Source organism: Pterocles gutturalis, unplaced genomic scaffold (assembly GCF_000699245.1).
Source record: "Pterocles gutturalis isolate BGI_N339 unplaced genomic scaffold, ASM69924v1 scaffold46777, whole genome shotgun sequence".
NCBI classification, from domain to species: domain Eukaryota; kingdom Metazoa; phylum Chordata; class Aves; order Pterocliformes; family Pteroclidae; genus Pterocles; species Pterocles gutturalis.
In genome coordinates this window covers 1-10,741 of record NW_010117197.1, presented here as the reverse complement: position 1 = coordinate 10,741, position 10,741 = coordinate 1, and the positions used below count along the sequence as shown (strand labels likewise).

At 38.9% G+C, this 10,741-nt stretch overlaps 1 protein-coding gene across 1 annotated transcript; it reads right to left on the bottom strand.

Annotated features, from left to right (window-relative positions):
- Window positions 1-325: 325 nt before the first annotated feature.
- LRIF1 (ligand dependent nuclear receptor interacting factor 1) lies at window positions 326-5,479 on the bottom strand. The gene is made up of 3 exons (XM_010075711.1): window positions 4,001-5,479; window positions 2,116-2,385; window positions 326-793 (listed from the first exon to the last, which is right to left on the bottom strand). The coding sequence occupies exons 1-3, from the start codon at window positions 5,471-5,473 to the stop codon at window positions 326-328; spliced, it is 2,211 nt and encodes a 736-aa protein (XP_010074013.1). The 5' UTR covers window positions 5,474-5,479.
- Between the last annotated feature and the right edge of the window lie 5,262 nt (window positions 5,480-10,741).

The window sequence follows — 10,741 nt, the reverse complement described above, 5'->3', positions numbered from 1 at the left end:
CATGGAATTCCGAAGTGGGAATGTTTATTTGCTAGGACTAATACTGAAACCCCTCAGTTAAAAACATAGAGAACACACTAATAAAATGTCTATCATCTGCATTCTTTGACACCTATAATGTCTCAGAAGCAGAATTTAATGATCCGAGTCTTTTATTTCTGGTATTTAACAAGAAACCTATATTTTTTTATAAATACACACATACTTTAAATCTTATTAAGATCTTCCATCTACCAGAAATCTTCACTTTCGTTTAAACGAGGAATTTCTTCTTGAAGTCAACGAAATTAAGATGATTATGGTCCAGATCACCAGCTTCAGTATTTCAGCTTTGCTGCATTTTTCTACGCATCTCTTCAAGCGCTGCTTCTCGTTCTCTTAAGAGCTGCTTGAGTCGTTTTATTTTTTCATCCCGTATTGTTTCATCCAAGTCTGGGGGAGTCAAAGGGAAAGCATCATCTCTGAAAGAACCTTCGAGAACTGAAGTACCATCTTCAGAAGACACTAAAACTGGAATACTTGAGTCTGTAACGTCACTATATTGAGAGTATGGATCTTGCTCAGAGTCCCCCCCTAGAGAAGATGTAACAACGTCTGTGGAAATACTTTGCTGTGATAGGACAGGTGGAGGTGAAACACTTCTGTTAAGTACACTGGAACTTGAGCTGGTGTTTTCTGAACTTGGACTTGTGGTTGATTTGACTGACAATTTCCTTCTCTTTCCACTGTCTGACAGTGCTGAGGATTTTATTTTCTTTTTCTGGGTCAAATCCTCTTCCAGATCCACAATTATCTGTACAGTGAAGAAACATAAAAAATATACTTCTGTTAAATTGAGCATCATTCTACATTGTAACATCACAGCTCATTAAGCACAAATTACAAGTTATTTGTTGCAAGCTCCTTAGAATTACTATCTGGAAAATGTTTCTTTTAGCAACTTGAGCAAACATACTTCCATGTTCAGTATTTTTGTAGCAAAAATTCCCAATTAACAATTCCAGAACATTGAATGCCTTCCTTAGTCAACAGTGCACTTCTGCCTTTCCCATGCATACCTATAATCTCCTGTTCCTGATTAAGTTTTTTTAACTGTGGTATAAGACAAAAACTTTCTGTCTAACTTGATGGGAAAATGCAAAACATAGAAGAATTCTTCATGCTTACATTTCTAAAAAGCTCAAACATTATCAATAATGTCCATTACAAGACTGCATTCCTCTCAGCTGTTTTGTTAATTAAATGTTAATGTACTTTACTAAGAGCAGCCAGTGGATCTGCTCAAAGCAGGGCTCAACACAGAATTATGAAAACCTGAGAAAGCCTTTGACGGGGTAGAGTAGAATCATACAAAAGAAAATTCAGAATACTATGGCTGAACAGAACTACATTGGATGGATGAAATAATTTTAATGCACTAAGATGGAAGTCCTTACATCAGGGGAACCTTTCCAGAAGCACCCAAGCAAGTTCCTAGCCAATGACAAAGGACTAAGTTTATAAAGACATTCGTAACTCTAAAGATTAGACAGGTACACAGGTAAATTTATTTTAATGAAGCCACATATGACTAACTGGATACCTATCTTTGGAAGTCAGACACACCCAGTCACGTGAGTGACTCAAGTGCCTTGAAATAATGGCACTTGACTGATTTCACACTCAAAGACAAAGCCTCACAAGAATTTATTCTTCTATTATTCTGATTATATCCATTGCACTACTAGATAAACATAATTGTTTGCAGAAGGGTAAATATAAAACAAGATATAGAGGTATGGTTTCTATTCCAATACACACTATCCCTTTGACTGTTCAGCCACCACTAGAGGGTCCAGTCTTCTTCAAAGTATTTCTGCAAATTTCCTCCAATAGAACCCAGAAAAGAGGATAAAAATTCTTAGATGGTATTCAAGTCATACTGAACTCGCACAACTCCGTTGCAGTTCACAAACAAGTTGTAGGAACTATTCTCACAGGGACCATGACAATTACTGACTTGCCCTGATGAATCCAGAGGTAGGAGGATCCAAACAAGCTCTGTATTGACCGTACACACGCTGCTTTCTGAACGTGTTGCAGTACACATTGTAGCACTGAAAAATTTCAAGGTACCTTTTCTGCTTTAACGCATTCCTGATGTTGATTTGTTATTTCCACATCTAATGATGATGAACTGCAAGAATAATTTCTCCTTTTCAAGCTGTTACTGGAACAAACCCTTTCTTCTGGTTTCTCCCAGGAGGTCTTTAATGGTATTCTCCTAAGGTACACTCTCTCCTCCTTAGAGAGACCAAATTTTTTCCTTAATTCCAAGTATTGTTTCCAATATGGCTCCTCCTGGTGTTTGATTTGAATAACCTTTCCTGGTGAATCCATCTGGATCTGAAATATAGAAACAGTGAGAGAGCCATCAATCACTCTCTTTCACTCTCTCTTTCTCCCTCCACACATATAAACTAAAAACTAGTTAACTAGAAAGACAGGCGAATATTTTTGTCTGCCGTTCTCCAAGAGTTACGTTTAATACAAGTAAGCCAATTTTGATAAATTATATACCTATTATCATAGGTCTAACACTCATTAGTTATTTACAACCCCAAGTACATTGTGCAACATCCAGAAAATGCACAGTCCAACTAGTAAACCACAGAAGTAAAAGAAGCAACAAGGGAAATACCTACTCTAAAACTTCAAAGTAACAAAGGAAGATGATGGAAGATCAGACAGTGTCTTTCCAGTGTCACTTTCGGACTGCTGAATGCATTTCACATTTGCATTGTGGTTGATAATACTAACAAAGCACTATTAGCTATCTAATATGATGATGTAACATGAGGTATCTAACGTCATTGTAACCTGAGCTGTTTCTGATCTTCAGAAGTTCAATCTCACACCACTACTTCCGGCAATCCATGGGCTTGCAAATTTACAGACTAAAAGCAGCAAACCTTTGATATGCTATTTTTCACAGAGGTTAAAGCAAATGAGAATGCTAACGCTTGCATCGCATAGCACTGAAATAAAACCAAAAAGTCTATTTTAACCATTTTTCACGTGAGGACCAATGAAAAAAAAGACCCCTACAGTCTGTTGCAATGATTAAATGTCTAAAATTCGCACAAATATGCTTAGCTGATATTTCTCTTCTGCCTGGTCAAGTATAAACTAGCTTCAGAATTTTTTTTTTTTTTATCTGCAGGCAAATTCATTCTGGCCTCTTGAGCAACGGAAAACTTGACCTGCAGTCCTTCATGGGAAGAGGTTGTGGGATTTGGGGGCTAAGGACTTTTTACATATTTTTGACGTTATGATCTTAAAAGAATATGTAGGTCCAACCTGAAGGAGGAAAGCCATTAAAGTTCTCAAGAGTTTCTTCTGCCTGACATGAAACCATGAGGCAAAGGAGGTGGATCCCTCCCCATCATGGCATGAAAAGAAGGAAACACAGCTCCTGCCTTCGGCTGCCTGAGCTAGCGGAGACTGCAGCCGACTTAGTGCACCACCAGAGTTTATCTCTGGATGACAAAACCTGCTCTTCCATCTTGTTTTTGTCCTTTGTAGCTGCAAACTTGTCTATCTCACATCATACCTACAACACAGTCAATGGCTGTGCTGTGAGTATGTAGCATCACCATTAGAAAGCAGGCAGCTCCCAGAGCTCAATGAACAACCTTCCTATAGTTCCAGTTGTTACTGAGAATTTATCTTATGAGGGGGGGAAAAAAAGAAAAAAATCATCTTCTCCCTGCTGCTCCTTTCTTTTCTTTATGCATTTTCTTTTTCTTTATGCATTTTCTCACTTGCATAGAGCAATCTTATAGAAAAAAAAAATATCCTTTATTGATTATAACCACACTTTAGACCAGCATTTCCAGTGACAGGATACCTGGCTACAAAAATCTGTAAATTTATTAATAGCTATTTTATTCAGATAGAACCAGGGCCATTTAACAATTTAGCAGAAACTGAGAGGGGAATGTTTATTGGAGAGAGTTACCTTTTGACAGTCTTCACTGAAAGAACTCTCTTGCTTAGACTGAGGTAAAACAGCACTTGCTGCTTTGGGGGAATGAATCCTTTCTTTGCCATTTTGGCATACATTTTCCTGAGTCCCTACTGCTGTAACAGGGGTCACTCCACTTGAAATGCTCTCGGTGAAGGGCAAACCCTTTCTCTGGCTTACAGTGGAATTCTGCTGATCAGCACTTCGTGTCACCAGAGCAGCAGGTGCAGACTTTAAGTCACTTCTTAAGTCAGCTGGTGAAGAATTTTTTTGAGATGTTTTCGGTTCTTTCTGAGACAGCACCATTCCTTTGTTTTTTGACAATACCAGATTCACTACTTTGTTGGTTATTTTATTGACTGCAGTAGAGTCAATTAGCTTGGATGTCTCCTTTTTAAGTGAAGCATCAGAAGAGGAAGATTGTTGTTTGTCAGCTTGGGCTGATAGAACATCAGAGCCTCTTTTGGTCAACAAATAGACTTTCCCATTGTACAGGACCAGAGCATTATCTTTAATAGATGTGATTTTTGTTTGACTTCCACCAGGACCACTAGAACAGGGTGGTAAAATATTTGCAGAGTTAACTTCTACATCCTTCATGTCGGACCAAGTTTTCAAGATCTTGGAAGCTACATTATTTGATGACTTTACAGGAATAAGGCAAGGCGTTGATGACTGTGGACTTTCTTGCACAATCCATTTCATCGGAGTTTGCTGACCATCTGATGTTACTGTCTCAGGAGAAGAACTACTTGCCATTTGTGCAGCTGTCATTATTAATGTTTTTGAAACTTCTGTGGCAGGTTTTGGGCAAATGCTTTGAAAAGTCTTGGGATGTACTGTTTTCACTGTTTTTACTGGTGACACGTAAATAACAGTTGGCATTTTTGTACTGTCAGCTCCTCCAGCCACGTTTGTTGCTGCAGCTGCAAGTATTTTTTGCTGTATTGCAGGTGGTAAAAAAGAAGCTGGGACAGATTTAACTTCTGCATCAGCTGGTATCTGGAGGTGATGGCCAGAAGGCAGTACTGAAGGCTTCACAGTAACTGGAAGACTGTGTGTGTTTACCAACATGTATGCGGTGTTACGCTGGTCAGATGAACTTGTTACAGCAATGTTCTGCAAAGACAGTCTATCAACTGAAATACAACTGTTCTGGATGGTAGCAGCTGATTTTGGAATTGAGCTTTCTTTTTCAGAACCTGCCCTAACACTTCCCTGTTTGTCTAATGTCGTTGTAAGAATAATCTTTCCAGGATGAGTTATCTTAACAGATGAAGGTGCAGTAGTATTGGCAAGCTGTGTCTTAAAAGTAAGATGGACTGGACTAGGAATATTCGCTTTAGAATTATTTGGCATGGCCGAAGATTGAACTATTGGCACAAAGGTTCCAGAAGATTTAGAAATTGGAAGTAATTTCAGAAGGTTTTTTCCATCTGGTCCCGTCGTCTGAACTACTCGGTACATACAGCCTGCAATGCTTAACAAAACAAAGAAAAGAGAAAAGAAAAAGAAAAACGAAAGACACTGTAAGTGAACACTGCACAGATATTTTAATTAATGTGCATCAGTGAATTGTATACCCAGTGCTGCTATGCCTTAGAAGCAGACTAACTACTGAAAAATGCCAGATCTAATCTTCAGGAACGTCCTTGCCAAAAATCACACTCATCTACGCAGTGTACATGTTGGGTTAGCATTTCAGAACACCACAGGCTATCTGAAAATAATGTCCAACTTTTACACCACAGAGGAGCAAGAAAAGGCATCCTTTTCAGATAAAAATAAGTTAAAAGACCCAAGAAAACACCTTACATTATGTTCCTCTTCTACTCACAAGGCCTTTCATTCTGAAAAAAAAAACCCTTATCTCCAGATTTCACAGAGAAGCCATATTTTTTGCTTTCCCATTTCTCTGTTACTATTAATATCCCTATTTAGTCCTATGAAGTATGAATTTCAGGAAAGCTTCAGAAAAATACAGGCAGATTAGTTGCATGGCAAGACAGAAGCAGAAACTACTTCAGACACATACATGCAAAAAAGAAATTAAGATGCAGAATACACTTATTTTGTGGAGCAGGATGTAGGGTGACCAAGTCATACGCCTGCATCTCTCACCTTCCTGCTCATTCTTTAGGCAGATATAGACTACAAGGGTGGTCATCTTCAAAGAGAAGGAAAAAAAAAAACCCAAACCTCAAATGCTATCAAGGTACATACATTTATGAGAACAGAAGTCTAAGTCTAGGAAGGAAGAGGCTTCAAAAATAAGGACTACATGGAAACAGCACCAATGAAATCTGAAGAGTAAATGCAGATTTTTTGCAGGTGAAGATAGGAACTCAACCAGTAAACAGACAGACAGAACCTTGTCAAATCAAAAGTTAGTTGTGCCTGCTTCAAATGCCAAGATTTTTCAAGTCCATTGCAAGACAGAGAACCTTTCCCACTTCAAGTGAGTTAGCCCAAATGCGGGCATGTTCCCCAAAGCACTCTTGGACTTTCAGAAGAACAATCTAATGCACAAAACACTGCAGAAGCAACATGGCATGTTGAGACATACATGATAAAAACAAGAGGCTCCCTCACTAGTAAAGAGACCAAATGACCTGGAAGTAGGTTTAATGGTCTTGACATCAGATCCAGAATGCCTAAAAGGCAAAGTTGCCAACTCCACTTTCAGTCACCAAGAGCATTCTAGCTCTGTCCCACTGACTTTCTACATCAATAAATGCATTGAGAACATGGACATGAGATTATCTCCCAGCCCAGATGACATCAGTATTGTGTTCTGTTTACTGTCAAGTAGTTTTGAAACACTGTCACCTTTTCCGGCAAGTGAAACGTTACATTTTGGGCTTCCAACTCAGCTTGGAACAGAATGACTAGGAGATATCATTCATTCGTCCCACCGTTGTATCTGCTGAAGAAGTCAGTCAAGCCATTGCATTTTCCCATCAAGTGAGAAGCCCCAAGGATGCTCTTCACTCCCAGTGTTGGACAGTTCCTGCTACAGTCTGAGGGGTCACATTCCCCGTGGTGGTCACATAAATAACCACGCTATCATCTGTCTAAAACATAAAGGCTTTAGACACGCAGAGCTTTCCTCGCTGTAACCTTAACTCCCACATCCAGCATTTTGGTACAATGCCTCATTTCTAGGCATACTGTGTGAAAAACCAGACATTTACGTGATCTATCAGTGTAGTGGGCAGGAAATTCTGCAATATTTTTGTTTTTAAAAAAAGTACTGAAAATGAAAAGATGGGAAATCTACCACATGGTTTCTAGTGAAAGCTGCCATCAGAGGTTTTAGCAGTAAAATGGAATTGGATGTTTTGGAATCAGAACTGGTACTTGAGAAGGACTAGCATTAAAAGTAATGATCTTACTGAAATATTTTTTGTTTAAACAAAGAGCAAGTAGAAATATTTGTAAATTTGAATTAATTCAAGCAGAAAAGACCCACTTTTGGGGCCTCTCTAAACCTCCTAGCACTACTGATACTCCAGAATTAGAAAGATCAGCACCGAGCTCCTGGACAGCTTCTTGCATCTGTATGTGTTACATGCTTTGGGTCTCTCAATGCTTCTTTAACAACCTTGTGATCTACAGTCTCAACATCTCTTCTCTACATAAGAATTAATATTCTGAAAGTAAATTCAGGAGGAAATTTTCAGCAAGTTCCACAGACATGGAATTGCTGAACCACTACAGCTTGAACTGAGCAAACAGGCCCTTACTTCCACTCAAACTAACTAGCACTGCCAACAGGTATCAAAGGGCACAAGAAACCTCCAAAAAGGCACATTCCTCCGGCTGTCAAAGCAAGGGATGCCTCTAACTTTTGGGCAAGAGGATGAGAAGCAGATCAGAGAGAAAGGGAGCAAGAAAAACAGAGCAAGAAAGAGAGATGAGATAGAGGATGCATTTGCAAGAATATTTTCTTCAGCAGCAAGGCTGGTTTCCAGTGCCCACGTCCTCTCTTCTCGTTTCTACCTTGAGTCGCTGTTCACCTCTCTTTTGATGGACTTAAAAAACCTGGTTTCGACACTGTGCTACGAACAGGATCTTTTAAGTAGGCTGAGGAAGAAAACTCCTTTTAAAAATGCAGTTTGTCTGAACTCCAGATCATTCTGCTTTTCACGATTACAGAAGACAACCGCAGCTTTTTATCTTCCCGCTCCTCTCCATGTGTGGAGCAAGAAACCCCAAAATTACAGTTTTCCAGAAAATAATCTTCTTTTACTTGAAACAAATAGCAGGTACTTACAGGATTGCAGAATTACAAAAAGCTAAAAGATAGACCGGAAAGAAGGAAATTAAATGTTCAGACAAGATACTGAGAAGTTGTATTCACACATATTTACTCAAACATCTACGAAAGAGGAAGAAAAGGTGTCATTGTCAAAGTTCTTAGGTGCTTTTGCTATTTCAGATATAAGTTGAAAATGCTTCACCATATCTATCTCACATCGCTAAAGACTTTTTTCAGGTGATATAAAGGAATAACCAGGACTGCCGTTTCATGTTACCAAAATAAAATAAAGCTTTTTCAACTTCTTCGTACATTATTGAGTGGTGAAGAGGAGAGCTAGAAGCTATTTTTCTTCACTCTGTAGGCCATTGTTTCTTTGAAGAATATATTTTAAGAAGCCCTTAAGCAGAGTGAAAAAAAAAATCTTTCCATCAGTATAATTTCTTTTCCTAAGCAAACTAATAATAGGAATTCTGTAAATCATGCCAAGATGTACTTGGGGATTTTTTGCATAACTACTGAAGTAGAGTCTTCTTCCTCCTCTTCATCCTCCTTCCCTTCCCTATCCCACAGACATAAACTTCCTCAACTCACAATAACACTTAGAATTGTTTCTGTTTAGCTTTAGCACAGCCCCAACACCTGAATATAAGGCAGATCCCTGAACAGAGCTTGAGGACAATAAGCTCATGGAAGGAAAAAAAAAGTGGTGGACTGGTTAAAATCTTATCTAATGCCACCATAGAAACTACCAAATTCATGTAGTTGACTTTCTTTAAAGAAAAATAAAAATCTGTGACATTCACAGAGGAAAGCGTCAACTAGATGACATTTTTCTTGACCAAAAAAGGTCATTATTTCTTTAGGTAAATAGTCTGCAGGGCAATATTGGAAGCTTCCAGTCAACAACGGGAATGGCATTAAGTAAGCTGTGAAAGCAGAGATAACAGAAAGAAACAGGAAGATTTATTTATTTATTTCTATCAAGCTAGAAAAACAAAAAGAATAGCCTATGCTTCCCTCAGCTGAAAGAGAATTCCTGCTTTCTTCACTCATATGATCAGGCACACCAACTTCATTGTTTAAGTTCTAATCCCAAATTGTTTATTACTCTTATTAAGCAGCAGGCTCAAATTACAAAATAATGAGTATTTAAAAATTCACCTTCTCTCCCTAATTTTTGCATTAACAAAATTACCCTCAGAATATTTTCAGTAAATAAAACCGCTCATCAAAGCCATTGCAACCAAGGCAACCCAACACATTGCTGCAACAGAAATCACAATCATGCCAACTAAAAAAATGTATCAGTTGAGATAAAAAAGACAGAAAAGACTTGCTCAAACTTCAATTATACTTCAAAGTTGTCAGAGGAAACATTCCCTTTTGGCAGAAGCACGCTACTTTTCAGTCTCCTTTTACTCACAACTATTATTTTAGAGACAACTTTCATCTTCTATGAATATGAACAAACCAAACAGGGACAAAAAGCCACTACAAACTTCAGGGAACCAACTTCCTTTATTTTAATGGGTTAAGTTGAATCCAAGAAGTGGCAAAATAACATTTATTATAAATTGGAAGCACAAACCTAGGGACAAAGCTAAATTATTTGATTCTAGTCTGTGTTTATTTTATATAGCCGCATCCCATCCACATACTAGTTGAATATTGTAATAAAATATTTTTATTATTATTATTATTATCTGAAGGAAATCTGGAAATTGATGTTGAGTGTGCATATAAAGCTAGGAATCCTGTCCAGAGTTTAGGTCTAAGCCATGCCTAATGGCTTGGGGCTTTATCGTAATCCAGAAGCTTTCAACAATGGCAGAAGACCCATTTTCTGTTTGACTGTGATTTTGCATGGCAACACTTTCACCCACTGTGGAATAGTCCTTGGAGTATGGATAATTAATTTAGGATGTGCTAACTGCCGGGAAATGGTCTCTCTGCTTTATTATAAACCACAGCTCTACCGATCAACAACCAGCTCCTCCTTCAGCCATAAAACCTTTGGAGAACCGTGGAGAACGCCAACAGCACCGAAGCTACAGCACACAGCCACAGCAACCCTGCGGCTCTAACAAGCAAACCCGCAACTCTTCATCAAATAGATGCAGCAGAGAACTCCAGAGAGACAAGCAAAATGCATCAAGAGCCAAACGCCCCCCGCCCCCTGCGGCCCTCCTGCCAGTTTAAAGCAGGAACATAAACACAGAATCTTCGGCAGCCTAGAAAATTTCCTCAGCATGATCAGAACCACTATCATCCAGCTCACACCGGGGCTACAGATGCATGTCTATGTTGTAGTTCCGTTAACAGGCTGGTGTAAAGCCATCCTACCGCTGTCAAAAGTCAAATCCATGCATCTTTCTTCTCCCCATTCCCTGGGTGCCTCCAGCACAACCCAACCCCACCGTGCCTTCACTCCCTTCCCGCAAACACAACCCTGGACAGCCCGGGTAAGAGCA

Coding starts and splice junctions, on each gene's coding strand:
- LRIF1 (XM_010075711.1), bottom strand. CDS start 5,473: ATGTACCGAGTAGTTCAGACGACGGGACCAGATGGAAAAAACCTTCTG. Junction 2,386..4,000: donor TCAGTGAAGACTGTCAAAAG/GTAACTCTCTCC, acceptor TCTATATTTCAG/ATCCAGATGGATTCACCAGG. Junction 794..2,115: donor AATGCGTTAAAGCAGAAAAG/GTACCTTGAAAT, acceptor TTCACTGTACAG/ATAATTGTGGATCTGGAAGA.